Source organism: Rosa chinensis, chromosome 1 (assembly GCF_002994745.2).
Source record: "Rosa chinensis cultivar Old Blush chromosome 1, RchiOBHm-V2, whole genome shotgun sequence".
Classification (NCBI taxonomy): domain Eukaryota; kingdom Viridiplantae; phylum Streptophyta; class Magnoliopsida; order Rosales; family Rosaceae; genus Rosa; species Rosa chinensis.
Genome location: NC_037088.1, coordinates 4,548,531 through 4,565,336, shown reverse-complemented (window position 1 = coordinate 4,565,336; position 16,806 = coordinate 4,548,531). Strand labels below are relative to the sequence as shown.

The following is a 16,806-nucleotide window of genomic DNA, read 5'->3' as shown; positions in this document are numbered from 1 at the left end:
TAGGAGGAATTAGTCATAGACTGTGCCCAAGACTGGTGCCCAGAGCAAATTCTGGGTGTCCACTTGTTTTTTTTGGGTAAAATATAAGGAAAGAAGAATGAAGAATGAAAAAAAAAAGGTTTCATTGAGTAGTTATACATGTCTACTGCGGGGCAATAATATGATTATTGGGAGGCAATAATATGAGTATTTGGGGGCAATAATATGAGTATTGGGGGGCAATAATATGCATATAAATTGATCAATTGTGCATGTAGTGTATTCATTTTGATTTTGGGAGTTTATGCAATTCACTGGAGGGCAATAATATGATTATTGGGAGACAATAATATGAGTATTGGGGGCAATAATATGATTACTGGGGGGCAATAATATGGTTACTGGGTAATATTATGATTACTGGGGGGCAATAATATGATTACTGGGTGTTTGGAGCATGTTGGATGTGGGTGGAATGTGACTAAAATTGTAAGAACCATACAAATAACAGCGTTTTTTTTTTAAACAACTTTTTGTTTACGTTTAGGATTTTCAGTTGCTTCTTATAATTATATTAGGACATTGATAGATATTCAAATGTCTATAACAAGATTGCCATTACCATTTCCACACACAAAAGAAAAAACAACATATTTTATCATGAATAAATGTTATTCTATACATTACTGTAGAACATTGTTTGATGCATCTAAAAATTTTCTAGTCATGAAAAATGATTGGACATCCAAAAAGATCTCAATAGGAAAGAAATTTTGAAACTCGTGTAACATGAAAATGCCAAAAACTTGTTTGGAGCATGTTGGATGTGGGTGGAGTATGACTAAAATTGTAAGAACCATATAAATATTGGAGTTTTTTTTTACCCTCTTTCGTTTATGTTTAGGATTTTCAATTTGCTTCTTATGATTGTATTAAGATATTGCTAGATATTTAAATGTTCCTAATAAGTTTGCCCTTGCCCTTTCCACACAAAAAGACAAAAAAAAATTCATCATGAATAAATGTTATTTTAGAACGTTGTTCGATGCATCTAAAGATTTGCTAGTAATGAAAAAGGACTGCACGTCCGAAAAAACCTCAATAGGAAAGAATTTTGAAATCTTGTAAAATGAAAATGGTGAAGACCTATTTGGAGCATGTTGGATGTGGGTGGAATGTGACTAAAATTGTAAGAACCATATAAATATCGGTTTTTTTTTTTTGCCCTGTTTTGTTTACGTTCATGATTTTCAGTTGTTTCTTATGATTATATTAGGACATTGCTACATATTCAAATGTTTCTAATAAGATTTGCCCTTGCCATTTCCATTATTTTATTATAAATAAATGTTATTCTTTACATTACTGTAGAACGTTGTTCGATGCATCTAAAAAATTTATAGTCATGAAAAATGATTGGACGTTCGAAATAACTCACATTCTTCATAAAAGTTACTGTTATTTGTAAGAAAAGTCACTACATTTTTTTCTAAAATTTATTGTCAAGGAAAAGAAAAGTTATTGTCACTATCCAAAAAAATTATTGTCATTCACGATAATCTTTTGAAAAAATTGTTGACATTTGTGGTCGATGAACCGAAAAGCTATTGTTGGCGACTCAGAATTTTCAATGAACCAAAAAGCTGCTGACCCGTTTTTAGGTCAAATTTAATCCAGTTGGATAATCATGTTTCGACTGTGAACTAGTGAGGATGTGTGTTCAAAGTTTAAGGTTTGAGATGCCCAGATGGTTTCGTTAGATTTAAAAACTTTGAATTGGGATTTTGTAGTTGGAATTTTCTAGTCACGTAAGCATAAAAGTGTGTAGATTTTGGATGATAAACTATGTTGGTGATGTTATTGTTATCTCAGTAACTTCCAACAAGGCCATGTTATTATCATCAGTTCAAAACTCTTCTTTGAGTCTGTATGCAGAAATGACATGGAAAGTGCACAGAAGTCGTTTGATGAAATGTCTGAAAGACATGTTATCTCTGGGAGTGAGATGATGGGATTCAAATTGGCAATAAGATCGATGTTCCAAAACATACCAACACGGTATGTAAGCTTGACATAGAAATATGGTACGTGTTCATAAAGCTTGAGCTAATTCAAAGGATGAAGAAGATATATATATATATATATATATATATATATTCATATATCAGTGTGTGACTTCCCATGTGACATTGCCAGTGAGATTTCAAAGAGTTTTGCTTCCAAGGCTTTGATTTATGAGGTCAGTGACAGGCCAGCTTTGGAGGCCGATCCTCATCTCTATGACCATAGAGTGTTGGGTCCAAAGCAAGAGCTTTTCTTTTGTCACCACCTCAGGTATTTGTTTTTTGCCAATTGTGCATACTTTGTTTCTTGCAATTAGGAGACTATGGTACTTTATTTTCCTTTCCTTTATTACATACTATAGTTTTTGGGAATTGATGCTTTAGTCATATATTTGGTTGTTAGCTTACTTCTAATTCTTCAGGAAAAAGGAATGACTGCTGCCTTGTCTCAATTGAATATATTGGTCAAGGAAAATAACATGTTTTTTTGGCGGTGGAAGTATATGTTTGAGGTTAGAAATATGTCTAACTTTTCAGTTCATCTCTTCACATCAATTGATGCTTCAATTTTGACCGACTGATATCAAATTTGTGTTTGTGTTACTGCAGATTAGATTTTGGATTGAACTTACATACAATATATCATATGTTCTATTTCAAAAGGTTGCTGCTATTTCCGCATCATAAGAGATATAGCATGGAAATAGAAAATAAGACCTGTGCAGTCACCTACAGATTACAAAATTGAAATGTTCATTGAACTTTGACTATTGTTGTACTATTATTACCAATTGGTAAGTGATCTCCAAAGAGACTTGATCACTACTATAGGAAGACAAAATCATTGTATTTTAACACAATGTTAATGTTAAAACCTGAGAAATATTCGTATCCCCTTTTCTAGAGAGCGAGAAAAACCCTAAGGTCAGCAGCTCGGCCGAATTCGACTGTGAAGTATCTTCTCGTCAGGTGGCGACCTGGGCTTCTAGGTTGGCCTTTGGCCTCACCGATGCTGTGCGGTATGCTGCCGGACGGGGATGAATGGCTAGCTTTCGGGGCACTTCTTTGAGGGGTATTGCTTGGGGCTTTGCAGGTTGGTCTTGGCTTCAGGTTTAGTGTGACATCTCGTAAGCTTTGCTGCTTCCTGGATTGACGACCTTCGGGGAACGTTATCTTTCTGCGGCGACGTGGATCACAGGTGCTGGACTGGGGCGAGATGTGGTGATGCTTGGTGTGCCGGCACTGCTCTAGGGGTGATTGGGTCGTGGCGGTTGAATCGTGGCGGCGGATCATGGCGGTGTAGGAGTGGCATGGTCGGCGAAGCAAAGCTGGAACTGGTGACGCTGGTCAGCGTGTTTGGAGAGAAGGCTGGGCCTGGAACCTGTCGGGCCTGTTGGGCTTTCGGTGGGCTTCTCTTTGGATTTTCCTTGCACTGATTATGGTGGGCTAGGGTTTTTACCCAGGCCCATCTCTATGTTCATTTTGTCTAAGTACAATAATTTTCTGTAGGCCTTTTCTGGGGCAGTCTAGTGGATTTTTTCCAATCTAGTTTAGTATTGGATCTTGGTCTTGTCGACTTAAGTCTCAGTGTCTCTAGTTGTACACTAATTGAGGTCTCTAGGCGACTAGATTAACTGATTCAGAGTTAGGTTGGGGAGGTCGGATCCTTTTAGTTTTCCTAGCGCCTCTGGCATAGTATCAAAGGGGGATCCCGCTATGTCTACGATGTATTCAATGTCAAATGAGTGACCTAGTTTCTATGTACCACTGTGGGTACTAACACATCTTCTTGTCTGTCTTAGATGACAGCGGAAGGGTATGTAAGGGTCACTCTGGCTTTTGATCAATATATTGGCTTTGCCTTCTTTAAAAAAAAAAACACAATGTTAATGTTATACCCCTTTCAAATTTATCGACTTATTTTTCAAGCAAGTTTTCAAATGGATGTGCATCTCTGATTCAAAAATTTCTTGTTTGTTACCCAGAATTGCTTCTGTCCAAGCAAAATTGACCAAATTATGTATTTTATTAGTATTTTTAGCATTTATGACCGTTTTAGTGATTATATCCAGTCACAACACTTTTATCTACTTAGCATTTAGTTGTAAATTTCAAGTGACTTTAATATATTTTGTGTAATGGTTCCCGTTGAACTATGTTTAGGAAATTAATCCAAATATTCTAGACGTACTTATTTTGTGTAATAGTAAAACATAATATGCATATTGAAGGATTTAAAGTAAATTTTTTCTTCAGTCCAAGCAAGGGGAGAAGGATAATATGTGTGAATTTTTTTATATTTGGTATGGTTACATAATCAAAAAACAAAATTATGCATTTTAGTAGCATATCTTAGCATGTACGACCATTTTGGTAATTATACTAAACCCAAGCATTTTTGCCTTGCAACTTACCAAATACCGAGAAATTGCTTTTCGTTATCACAACACTTTTAAAAATAGTTTACCAAACACCTCAGCTGCTTCTTTTCACAGCAAGTTTGGAAGTGCTTTCTCTCACAGTAAGTTCGGAAGTGCTTTTTCTCACAGCACATCAATCCCAAACTAAGCCTAATTCTCTCATTTTTAAAATTTTTAATGTGACCTCATAATATAATAATTTAATATCAATATAAAAAAAAAAAATTTATGACTATTTGTCAAGTTGGACCCTGCCACGTGTCCAAATGAGTTTCAGACTTTTGTAGTTTAGAATAGCAGACAATTTTCTTCTCTCTCACCTTCATTTGCCTGCATATATCATTTTGTAGTTTGAGGATTCATATACCATTTTGGAGGTTGAGGATTAACCCAAGATAATACGATGATTAGAGTTAAATCTCGGAAGATGATGGAATTCTCAGCCGCGCGCTTTGCCAAGTACAAGATGAAGAAGAAGCGGAGAAAAAGTTTTAAAACGCACCGCATCGGCCTGAAATCCAACCCGCCCCAATCCCAAATTCCCAATTCGAAAAACCCTAAACTCAGCGGCATTCCCAATTCCATAGACGCTAGACATGTTTCCCGTTGCAGAGGAGGCTGACGAAGAGGGATGGCTGGAGTTCCGGGTTGACGGTGGGCAGTTGGTTAGGGAGCGGGCTAGACTTGAGCAGCATGAAATTGAAGTTGAGGAGGAAGCGAGAGAGGAAGAGATTCAGACTGATGAGATTGAGCCGCTGCAGTTGAGGAATGTGCAATTGGCAGAGGAACTTGCAAGAATCAAAAGCAAAGCTGGCAACTGCCGAAGAAAAACTGGGTGTGGATTCCACAGCGGTTCCGGCTGGACCTCGTTCTCAGTAAGTACTACACTTTTAGTTTACGAAATTTTTCGATTATGTTTGTTTTTGTCTGGTGTGATTCTTGTTGTTGCTACTTGCTGCTAGGATATCAGTATTAGTTTGAGAGAGCAATAGCTGGTGGGTTGGGGAGTGTTGAGAGATTAAGAAAACAGAATGGTTTTAGAAGAAACAGAGGGTTCTTAGCTGTAGAAGGGATAAATACAACGAGAGAGGGAGGTTAGGGGAGAGAGGCCTAGCCACCAAGCCTTCAGATTTCATTCCAATCTGATTTGGGAAGAAGATGGAACTCAATAAAAATACAGAAACCAGTATGTGTAATGCACTTGGAAATTAGATGAGCCGACATGTCTAACATAACAGTAGAAGGGAAATATTCTGCCACCATTTCTACCCACCCTCTCCGTTGTTTCTTTCTGAATGAGAAAAGGAACAAACGGCACCGTTGCCCGACCAACTAGGCTTTCAAGAAAGCTTTGCGTTCAGTTCTGCTGCCACGGCATCAATGAACTCTTCCGTGTTCAAGTAGTGGTTCCTAGCAAGGTTAGGTCCGTTAAGAACTAGTGCAAGATCCTTGGTCATTTTCCCAGATTCCACAGTTTCAATACAAGCTTCTTCCAGCGTCTGAGTGAAATTGTCATCCAACTTTGCCTTGTGCTCAAGCTCTCTTGTCCAAGCAAAAATAGAAGCTATGCTGTTTGTGCTGGTTTCACCACTTTTCTGGTGAACTCTATAATGCCGAGTAACTGTACCATGGACAGGTTCAGCTTCTTAGGTCTTTCTATCTGGGCAAACCAGTACTGATGTCATCAATCCAAAACCTTGAGCTAAGAAATCACTTTGCACATCGCCATCATAATTCTTGGATGCCCAAACATAACCACCTTCACTTTTGAATGCGTAAGCCACCATATCATCAATGAGGTGATGTTCATACCATATGCCAGCAGCTTCATACTTTGATTTCCAAAGGGCATCATAAACTTCTTGAAATATGTCCTTGAACCTTCCATCATACTTATTAAGAAGAGTGTTTTTTGTGCTATATTATAAGAGGCCACCTTTTTCTCATAAGCTGTGTTCATAGAAGCTTCTACAAAAGCACGGATTGACTCATCGGTGTTGTACATGGCAATTGCTACTCCCCCTTCCCCTGTAAAGTTGTGTAATTCCAGTTCGGTCATCTCGTCCTTTCCTTCTGGAACAAACAACAATTTCAATTTTCCAGGTCCTTTGATAACTGTATCAGTTGCTCGATATTGATCACCGAAAGCATGTTTTCCAATGCATATTGGCTTCGTCCAATGAGGCAAGGAATGTTCTTGCAAAGAATCAGTTCTCTGAAAACAGTACCATTCAAAATATTCCTAATAGTCCCATTGGAACTCCTCCACATTTGCTTAAAGCTAAACTCCTCATGTGAGCTTCATCTGGTGAGATAGTCGCCCATTTGATTGCTGCATTGTACTTCAGAGTAGCCTCTGCACTTTCAACGGTAACTTTATCATCGTGGCATCACGGTGGGTAAGACCAAGGTCAAAGTACTTAATATCCCAATCCAAAAAGGGGAAAATAAGCTTATCCTTAATTGATTTCCAGAAAATTCGAGTCATCTCATCTCCATCCATCTCAACGATGGGATAGCGATCTTGATCTTCTCAAATGCCATTGTGGCTGATAGGATTTGATTGATTGGTAGATAGGTTTGGATCAGCGACTCTTTTCAAGGGAGAGAGTCGCTCAGTGGTTTTGACTCGTGAATCAGGCATTAATAATAAGATTCTTGAAAAATCACTATAAGATTTAAATAGACTCTTAAAAACACTAAGACTCATAATTACTCTTCATAAAACTGAAAAATGACATCAGCCAAAAACGTGTGTTTCCATACCTTCCTTGCTACAGTACACTCCCAAAGCAAATGAGTTATTGATTCATCTCTACCACCACAACCCAAACAATCTGAATGCATCACCACCCTTTGCTGCATAACCGCCGATGCACAATGTAGATATCTGTTACATGCTCGCCAAAGAAACAATTTAATTTTGTTTGGAATCTTCAAACCCCACAGTAGCTTCCAACCTTGTGAGGTCACTCCATTCTTCCCACTACACTGCTTGATACTGTTGTGTTTTTGGCTCATTGATACAATCTGAAAATTAGGGTTCAGAATTCAAATCCAAGTCTAGAAAGGAAAGAGGTTTGCGCGCAGCTTTTCTATAAGTTCTAGGAAAGTTAGTCTTTCAAGTTCTATTAGGATTTGTATTAAAAGCTTAGTCTATTAGGGTTAGGAATCCTAAACCCATGTTGTATCAGCAGCCTCTATGCCCTATAAATAGGGGCTGCAGTCAGTTTTCTGGAATAAGGAAGACAGAAAGTGCAGCAAACTGAGAGTCAAGGTGATAGAGAGATAAGAACTAGTCTGAGGGGTTTGAGGGATCTGCAATAAGTACTTGTAAACACCTAAATTCTTCATAGTGCTAGTGAATCTCTCAAGAGAGATCACGAAGTGGACGTAGGCTAAAGTTTGGCTGAACCACTATAAAATCTGCTGTGTTGTTTCTGTTTTCAGTTCATCTATTATTCTGATTTTGCTTAAGTAGTAAAACACAAAGATCCTAAAGGGGGCTTACACAATAAGTGGTATCAGAGCTTAGGCTCAAGGTGTTTTGCGATGGTGAACGGCAAAATCATTGTCGAAGCAGGAGATGTGAAACCGTCCATTAAGCCCTTTAATGGCAAGGACAACTTCACGCTTTGGCAAAGGAAGATGAAGAACGTTCTAGTTCAGCAAGAGGTTGATGAGGCAATCGGAAATAAGCCTGCAACAATGACTGAAGCAGATTATACGAAGAAGAATAAGAAAGCAAAGAGCTCCATCGAGCTGCATCTTGCTGATAATGTCTTGCTTCATATTGGTGAGAATATGACTGCAAAGGAAGCATGGGAGAAGCTTGAAAGCCTCTACAGGGGTAAAACTATCAGCAGCAAGTTACTCTTGAAGGAACAGCTCTTTGGCCTCAAGATGGAGGAAGGGGATGATCTTAATGATCACATATGCAATTTTCAGAATTGCATATCAAACTTGGAGAAGGTTGGAGCAAAGATGGATGACGAAGACACGGCTGTCATGTTACGTCATTCGCTTCCACCTTCATTCAAGCACTTCAAAACCACCATGATATTCAAAGATAGTATCACACTTTCTAAAGTGTGTGAGAACCTGGAATCATATGTCAAAATGGACAAAGAAGAAGAAAGTTCTCAAGCACGGGGACTTCATGTCAGAGGCAAGGAGAGAGGAAGGTCCAGGAATAGAGGTGGTGGATTTGAAGAAAGAGGCAGGTCAAAATCCAAGGGGAAAGGCAAAGAAAAGAAGAATGGTTGCTTCGAATGTGGTTCACTTGACCACTGGAAAAGGAATTGCAAACAATGGAAGGAGAAAAAGGCGCAGATGTTAGGAGAAAGCTCCAAGTCAGCCAATGTCGTTGCTGGAAATTATAGTGACGATGGAGAACTTCTCGCAGTAACAACCAGCTCCAGCGCACTTAAATATTGGACCTTGGATACAGCCTGCACATTTCATATGTGTGCACACAGAGATTGGTACGATACATATGAAGAGAGGAACACCGGGGAAGTGTTGATGGGAGATGATTCACCTTGTAGAATTATGGGAATCGGAACAGTAAAGATCAAGATGCATTATGGAATTGTCCGAACGCTGGGAAACGTCCGACATGTCCCAAAATTGAGCAGAAATCTGATTTCATTGAGCACTTTGGATAGGGCTGGATTTTGGTATAAATCTGAAAAAGGACAGCTCAAGGTAGGAAAGGGACAAATGGTCTACATGAGGAGTGTGATGCAACCAGATAACATGTATAAACTTACGGGTTCTACGGTGGTTGGTGGAGCTGCAGTTTGTACAGAGGAAGACAAGACTGAGCTTTGGCATAAACGGCTAGGGCACATGAGTCAGAGAGGGTTGCAGGAATTACACAAAAGGGATCAGCTGGAAGGTGTAATGAGCTGCAAACTTGAATTTTGCAAATATTGCACACTCGGAAAGCAGACCAAGGTGACGTTCAATGTGGGCAGCAGTGAGAACAAATCCAAAGGAGTATTGGACTATATTCACACAGATGTTTGGGGGCCTACACCAACAAAATCAAAGGGTGGAGCCAGATACTTTGTCTCTTTCATAGATGATTTTTCAAGGAAGGTTTGGGTATACTTTATGAAAACTAAAGACCAGGTTTTCACTAAGTTCAAGGAGTGGAAAGCTGAAGTTGAAAACCAAACAGGCAGAAAAATCAAGTGTTTGAGAAGCGACAATGGAGGTGAATATAGAGATAATCAGTTCTTACAGCTGTGCAAGGATGCAGGCATCACAAGACACTTTACTGTTAAGAAAACTCCTCAACAAAATGGTGTTGCAGAAAGGATGAACAGAACTCTCATGGAGAGAGAAAGAAGCATGAGACTTCATGCAGGGTTGCCTGAAACTTTTTGGGCAGAAGCGGTTAATCATGCATGTTATTTGATTAATCGATCACCTTCTAGGGCTATTAACTTCAAGTGTGCAGAGGAGGTATGGTCTGGAAAGCCCGTTGATTATTCCAACTTGAGAGTGTTTGGTTGCAGTGCTTATGCACATATTCCCAGCAATGAAAGAACCAAACTGAAACCAAAGTCCCACGAGTGCTTGTTCATCGGCTTTGAAAAAGGGGTGAAAGGTTATAAGTTGTGGGATATAGTCAACGACAAAAAGGTGATCAGCAGGGATGTAATCTTTGATGAGAAGACTATGCCATTGAATGAGGAGGTTAATAGCAAGAAGGAGAAGATGGCTGTTGTTGAAGAAGAAGCAATCAAGATTTCATTAGCTAGACCATCGGATGAAGATTCCCAAGTTCAGGTGGAGCAAATTGAGCGAGTAGGGAATGATCAAGGAGCTATTGAAGAAACAGAGCAGCAACAACAGTCACCAGTTAGGGCTCAGGTGGAGCAATCCCCACAGAGGGGTCGAAATTCCCCTATCCCACAAGCACCTGAGTCATTTAAAAGAAGCATAGCACTTGACAAACCTAAGAGGAATCCAAGAAAGATACAAAGGTTTGGGTTCGAACCGGAAGAAGATGTGAGTCATGCTCTGAGTATAAGTCAAGGAGATCCAACTACTTATCAAGATGCCATAGAAAGCGAAGAACGGGCAGGTTGGATTGGTGCTATGATAGAAGAGATGGAATCTTTGCATAAGAATTCCGTGTGGGAGTTGGTTCCTAAACCCAAAGAAAGAAAACTAGTTGGCTGCAAGTGGGTGTTTAGGAAGAAAGAAGGAATACATGATGCTGATGCCATAAAGTATAAAGCACGTTTGGTGGCAAAAGGGTATTCGCAGAAAGAGGGAGTGGATTATGACGAGATTTTCTCTCCGGTCGTCAAACACACTTCAATTCGGTTATTGTTGTCTATAGCAGCTCAGTATGATATGGAGATTGAGCAGATGGATGTGAAAACTGCGTTTCTTCATGGGGACCTCGAAGAAGACATTTATATGTCGCAGCCGGAGGGTTTTGTTGAAACAGGAAAAGAGGATCTGGTTTGTCGGTTAAGGAAGTCCCTATATGGACTTAAGCAATCACCAAGGCAGTGGTACAAGCGTTTCGACACATACATGCTGAAAATAGGCTACACAAGATGCCTATATGACTGCTGCGTTTACTACCATGTATTCGAAGATGGGGAGATTATTCTACTACTTTTGTATGTAGATGACATGCTAATTGCATGCAAGGATATGTCGAAAATTCAAGAGCTTAAGAAGAAATTGGGAGCTGAATTCGACATGAAGGATCTAGGAGCTGCACAAAAGATCCTTGGAATTGAAATAAGGCGGGATAGAAAAGCTGGGAAAATTTGGCTGTCACAAGAAAAGTACATTCTGAGGGTACTTGAACGCTTCAACATGGATGGAGCTAAGGTTGTTTCTATCCCATTAGCTGCACATTATCAGTTAAGTGCAAAGCAAAGGCCATCAAGTCAAAAAGAGATTGATGTGATGAAGGATGTTCCATATGCAAGTGCAGTAGGGTGTCTCATGTATGCAATGATCTGCACAAGACCAGATTTAGCTCAAGCATTGAGCGTTGTCTCTAAATACATGTCAAATCAGGGTAAGCCCCACTGGGAAGCAGTAAAGTGGATTTTAAGGTATTTAAAAGGGACTAGGCAGCTTGGAATCATGTTTGAGAGGAAACAAGAAGTAGCATGCGTAGCTGGTTTTGTGGATGCTGATTATGCAAGAGACTTAGATAAAAGGAGGTCCACAACAGGTTATGTTTTTACTTGTGGAGGAGGACCTGTGAGCTGGAAATCAACTCTTCAAGCAGTCACAGCTCTGTCTACTACTGAGGCAGAATATATGGCATTAACAGAAGCTTCAAAGGAAGCTATTTGGTTGAATGGGCTGGCAAGTGAATTTGGAATTCACCAAGAAAGCGTGGTAGTGAAGTGTGACAGTCAAAGTGCCATTCACTTGGCAAAGAATCAAGTGTTTCATGCAAGGACGAAACACATTGATGTTCGTTATCACAGGATCAGAGATTGGGTAGAATCTGGAAATATTATTGTGGAGAAGGTTCACACAAATGACAATGCTGCAGATTGTCTTACCAAGCCCGTTGCTGTAGAGAAGTTTAAGCATTGCTTGAACTTGCTCAGTGTCACAACATGCTGAGTTGTGGTGGAGCACCTCCTCACTTGAGGTGTGTTGAGGCAAGAAGAGCCTTGCCAAGGTGAAGGTTCTTGAAGGTTTGTTCGGGATTACTTCAAGAAGTTCAAGACATCCTGAAGGTTGCAGCAATTGTTTTGGTATCAACTCACCAAGGTGGAGATTGTTGTGTTTTTGGCTCATTGATACAATCTGAAAATTAGGGTTCAGAATTCAAATCCAAGTCTAGAAAGGAAAGAGGTTTGCGCGCAGCTTTTCTATAAGTTCTAGGAAAGTTAGTCTTTCAAGTTCTATTAGGATTTGTATTAAAAGCTTAGTCTATTAGGGTTAGGAATCCTAAACCCATGTTGTATCAGCAGCCTCTATGCCCTATAAATAGGGGCTGCAGTCAGTTTTCTGGAATAAGGAAGACAGAAAGTGCAGAAAACTGAGAGTCAAGGTGATAGAGAGATAAGAACTAGTCTGAGGGGTTTGAGGGATCTGCAATAAGTACTTGTAAACACCTAAATTCTTCATAGTGCTAGTGAATCTCTCAAGAGAGATCACGAAGTGGACGTAGGCTAAAGTTTGGCTGAACCACTATAAAATCTGCTGTGTTGTTTCTGTTTTCAGTTCATCTATTATTCTGATTTTGCTTAAGTAGTAAAACACAAAGATCCTAAAGGGGGCTTACACAATAGATACATCCAAACCCTTACTCCGTTGTCTATCTTGAGCTGCCACCCAATAGCCTGATTTCACCGTATACCTCCCATTGTTATTGTAATATACCAAATCAATTTGTCATGCCCCCCACAGTGTGAAAGCAGGATTGAAAGTATAGGCTTTGCTTCCGATTCAAAAAACTGATTAGCAAATAACATCCACATCCCACTCCCTTTGTGAGGTGATTAATGCTGCAACTCTTGTGTTACTAGGCAGTGTAATAGAAGATAAAACTTTAAAATGAGTAGGCTGAGGTACCCATTAGCTAACCTTATATCAGTTTGAGTTCCATCACCCACCCTCCATCTCATCCCCAACTCAAGCACTTAATTTCCCCACACTAAACTCCTCCATATTAAAGAAGCTCCACTACACCCCCAGGCATCCAACCAATCTGCATCTGGAAAGTACTTAACTCTAGTTAACCTGCTGTCGAGAGAATGCAGAGAAAGCATTAGCTGCCAAAACGTTTTGGCTAGCAGAGCTTTATTGAAAATCTCCAAATCTCTAAATCCCAAACCACCATCCCATTTACTGCCACACAATTTCTCCCATTTGCACCAATGCATCCTTTCTTATCACCACCCTTACCCCACCAGAACCTAGTTATCTTAGATTGAAACCTTCGCTGTACCCCTTTTGGCAATTTAAAAACACTCATCGTATAAGTTGGGATTGCCTGAGCCACTGCTTTCACTAATATCAGCTTCCCAGCTTTAGAGAGAAATTTGCTCTGCCAACCCTCCAGATGATGATCCAATCTTTTATCTAACTTTCTATACATCTTTTTATTCTTCCCCAACATAGTTGGCAGGCCTAAATGTCTTCCTCATGAAAAGGAGCAATCTGCACCCCTCCTGCAACTCAGATTTCACATTAGTTCTCACACCTGGTCCAAAAGCAACCAGACTTTAGAAGTTAATTTTTTGCCCCACCACACTTTCATACAATAGTAAGATTTTCTTTAGATTAGTAACCTCCTGCAAATCAGCTCTTGCAAACACTAGACTATCATCTGCGAAAAGCAAATGATATAGAAGAAGCAATTGGAGTAGTTTGTACACCATGAATCGTACCCATCATATCCTTAGAGCAAGTGCACCGGTGCTCTTTTGCCCGGGCACCACCTCAGCATTCCATGAATTTGACTGGGCAAGCTCTATTTCTCCCCTCCACCGGGTCTGTTTTGCCTGGGCAGCTTTTGCCTTTGTTTGACCAAGGGCAAGAAAAATGTCAAGCAGCTGCCTTTTTCTTTGCCCAGGCATGGCCTGCAGCCACCTCTGCCCACCACTGATCATGGCTGACGTCACATGGGCCAGCAAGAGAGAGACGCGCCAGAGCAAGGCCGTGAAGAGCACGGACCAATTAATGTGAGGAACTGGGCAAGCTCGATGAACAGTAAAATGAACAGTAAATTTTAAACAATGAATTTTGGGTGAACAGTAGAGTGAACAGTGAAAATGGTGAACAGCGTTGACCGGGCAAGAAAAACAACGGGTGCAAACCCATGTCCAGTGGCAGTGAATAGTAACTTAACCGGTCGAATTCTTGACTTCTCGACTTTGCCTTTTCTTGACTACGGGTGGACTTGCTCTTAGATGTGAATAAACTCTATAAATCTTCAGAACACAAAAGGAAAAGGTACAGGATAAGGGGTCCCCTTGCCGAAATCCTCTTCATCTATACATTTGGAAGCCCTTTTGCTTTTGCTTTTTTTTTTTTTTTTAACTTTTCATCTGTTGGCTTGTTATTTGCATATAATAAAGTACTTATTTGGACGTTAGTAACATTTTATGTTTCTTTCACTTTTCAGGGGTACTGCCTTAGGCCTGTTACCGTACATGGCTATGGTGTATGTGTCGTTATGCTGGGTATTTGGATGATGATATCAGTATTTCTTCTTGGATAGATACAATATTAGTAGTATTTCTAGATATATAGTGCCCCACATGCCATGGATGATGCATAACCTTTGAGAGGTTTATTACATATATTCAGACACAGAACTAGGGTGGGATTGAGTAGTCCTACAGCCGACCCGTTTATTTTTTTGTTATTTTTTTGAAAAGGAAAAAAAATTTCTAATCTAAAGAGCGTCTGGAATGCACCAAAATTAAAATTAATTGCCCAGTATAATTTGGTCTTGTGACATAAGTTTCTCCTTTTTAAGTGGGAGGTTGTGACTTCGGCTTACAATAGGGTAGTTGTTATATCTGAGTTGTTGATTTGATAAAAAAACAAAATAAATAAATAAATAAAAAATTACTCTTTCTTCTAAAGGAGGGTTTTTTCTTATGAGTAGTGATGTGCCGTTCTGCTCTCACCTTAGTGGGTCTACCCTCGCTTTATGTCATGGCACTGGATCTTTAGTTCGCGGAGGGCTGGGGGTGTCGTAACAGCGCGTCTTTTATCCGTGAACAATTAGGGGGGGGGGGGGGGGGGGGGGGGGGTGTTTTTGGTTTTGTTTAGTGGATACGGTCTTTGATATATTCTTTATTTGTTGGATGAATAGGACCCTGTCCTTTGTTCACAGGAGGAAAAGCTGATGCTGCATAGGCAAAAACCTGATATGGCTTCTGCCACCTCTGTAAGTGTCGCATCTGTTATGATCATTAATAGGTGACTTTTGGGCTTTCATTTTTGTCTTTAGAAAATTGTCCCGTGTGATGGTGAGTCTGTAAAGGTGGCTGATGCATACTGTCTTGCTGGATTGAGATTTTATATAAAAAGATGTTTTGAACTGCGGCTTCAGTTGTTGTAGTGCTATCACAATCTGCAGGGACGCTAATATCTCCTAACATAAACATACTTTTTAATTTCTAATTTGATGAACTCTTTCCAGAGTAAATGGTTGCCCCTTCACACTCTTGCCGTATCAGGAGAATATTACATTATGCACGCTTTATCAAAACATGAAGCTGATATTAATGCTGCGGATAAGGTATATAAATGACTAAATGAATGATTGTTAACCACTGAAGAGTTTCTTGCATTTTCATTTGTGATTTGAGCTTGGTTCACTGTTTTTCAGGATGATTGGACTGTTCTTGACAAGGCAATTATCGGTAAAAACCAGGCCATTACAGACTATCTTCTCAGAGATTCGGCTAATCCATTTGTTCGTGATAAAGGGGTTGGAAGTTTATATATGTATATATATTGATCCAGGTCGGTGTTGTGTTAGCTCTTTGCTCTAAAAGAAGTTTTATGTGGATACATGATGGCACTGCCTCAATGCAGTATGCTGTCCGGACAGCTTGAAGTCAAGTAACTGAGGTTCTTTTGTTATACAACGGTGATATAAACCTTCAGGACAATGTATGGATTAAACTTTTGCGAAAAGTGAAAGCACTCTCGAATGCAATATTAATGGGTCATAACTAAATAGAGCTCTTCTTTTTACTTTATATGATGGGTGGATGCCCTTGCATCTAGCTGTTCAAAAATTCGCCCACAATTCTTTTAAGCCTTTGTCACTTGATCCAGGCTAATGCACACATACTTGATTTTGCTCTTTGAACAACAGGTTTGATGGATTTGCTTCTTCACATTGTTACTTACTGTTCTTAAATTTCAGAGTCGGGTGCATCTCCTAAAGTGGAGAAAAGCTTTCTTCGTTTATGATAAAGCAAATATCAGTGACGGATATGCTTGTGCATTTGTTGACGTGGAATTGCAGGCCAGGAGTTTTAGCTTTGGCATGTCGACACCAGATATTGCAGGAATATTAGAGAATTGCAATTCCAAGAATTTTTAGCTTTGGAACGTGTGGGGTAGTGAAATTTTAGGCAGAAGCATGTCAGAGACCAGATATTGCAGGAATATTTTAGGTAGTGTGTGGGTAGGGGATTTAAAGGTTCCAAGGGATTTCAAGGTGATGGGATTATAAAGTGAAAGGATTACGAGGTGATGGGATCCTAAAATGAAGGGATATAAGTGGTGAATTATTTAAATGAAAGGGAAATTATGGAAAAGGTCATATTAGAGTATGAAATGATAAAAAGGTCACCTAGTTTCCCACTTGA

At 39.7% G+C, this 16,806-nt stretch overlaps 1 protein-coding gene and 1 pseudogene across 2 annotated transcripts; one reads left to right on the top strand and one right to left on the bottom strand.

Annotated features, from left to right (window-relative positions):
* Window positions 1–5,057: 5,057 nt before the first annotated feature.
* LOC112181718 lies at window positions 5,058–16,174 on the top strand. 2 transcript variants are annotated; one of them, XM_040512560.1, is made up of 5 exons: window positions 5,058–5,337; window positions 14,595–14,633; window positions 15,294–15,368; window positions 15,624–15,722; window positions 15,813–16,174. In XM_040512560.1, exons 1-5 carry the CDS (start codon window positions 5,059–5,061, stop codon window positions 15,942–15,944), a joined length of 624 nt encoding a protein of 207 aa, XP_040368494.1. In that variant the 5' UTR covers window position 5,058; the 3' UTR covers window positions 15,945–16,174. The 2 variants fall into 2 exon arrangements, with proteins under 2 accessions (XP_040368494.1, XP_024175871.1); XM_024320103.2 differs by lacking the exons at window positions 14,595–14,633; window positions 15,294–15,368.
* Window positions 5,347–7,455, bottom strand: LOC112181717 (annotated as a pseudogene).
* Window positions 16,175–16,806: the final 632 nt, after the last annotated feature.

Bases quoted from the DNA above. Each gene is read 5' to 3' on its own strand.
- LOC112181718 (XM_040512560.1), top strand. From the start codon at position 5,059: ATGTTTCCCGTTGCAGAGGAGGCTGACGAAGAGGGATGGCTGGAGTTC. The intron at 5,338-14,594 runs GTAAGTACTACA...TTCACTTTTCAG, and splicing joins CCGGCTGGACCTCGTTCTCA to GGGTACTGCCTTAGGCCTGT. The intron at 15,723-15,812 runs GTATATAAATGA...ACTGTTTTTCAG, and splicing joins ATATTAATGCTGCGGATAAG to GATGATTGGACTGTTCTTGA.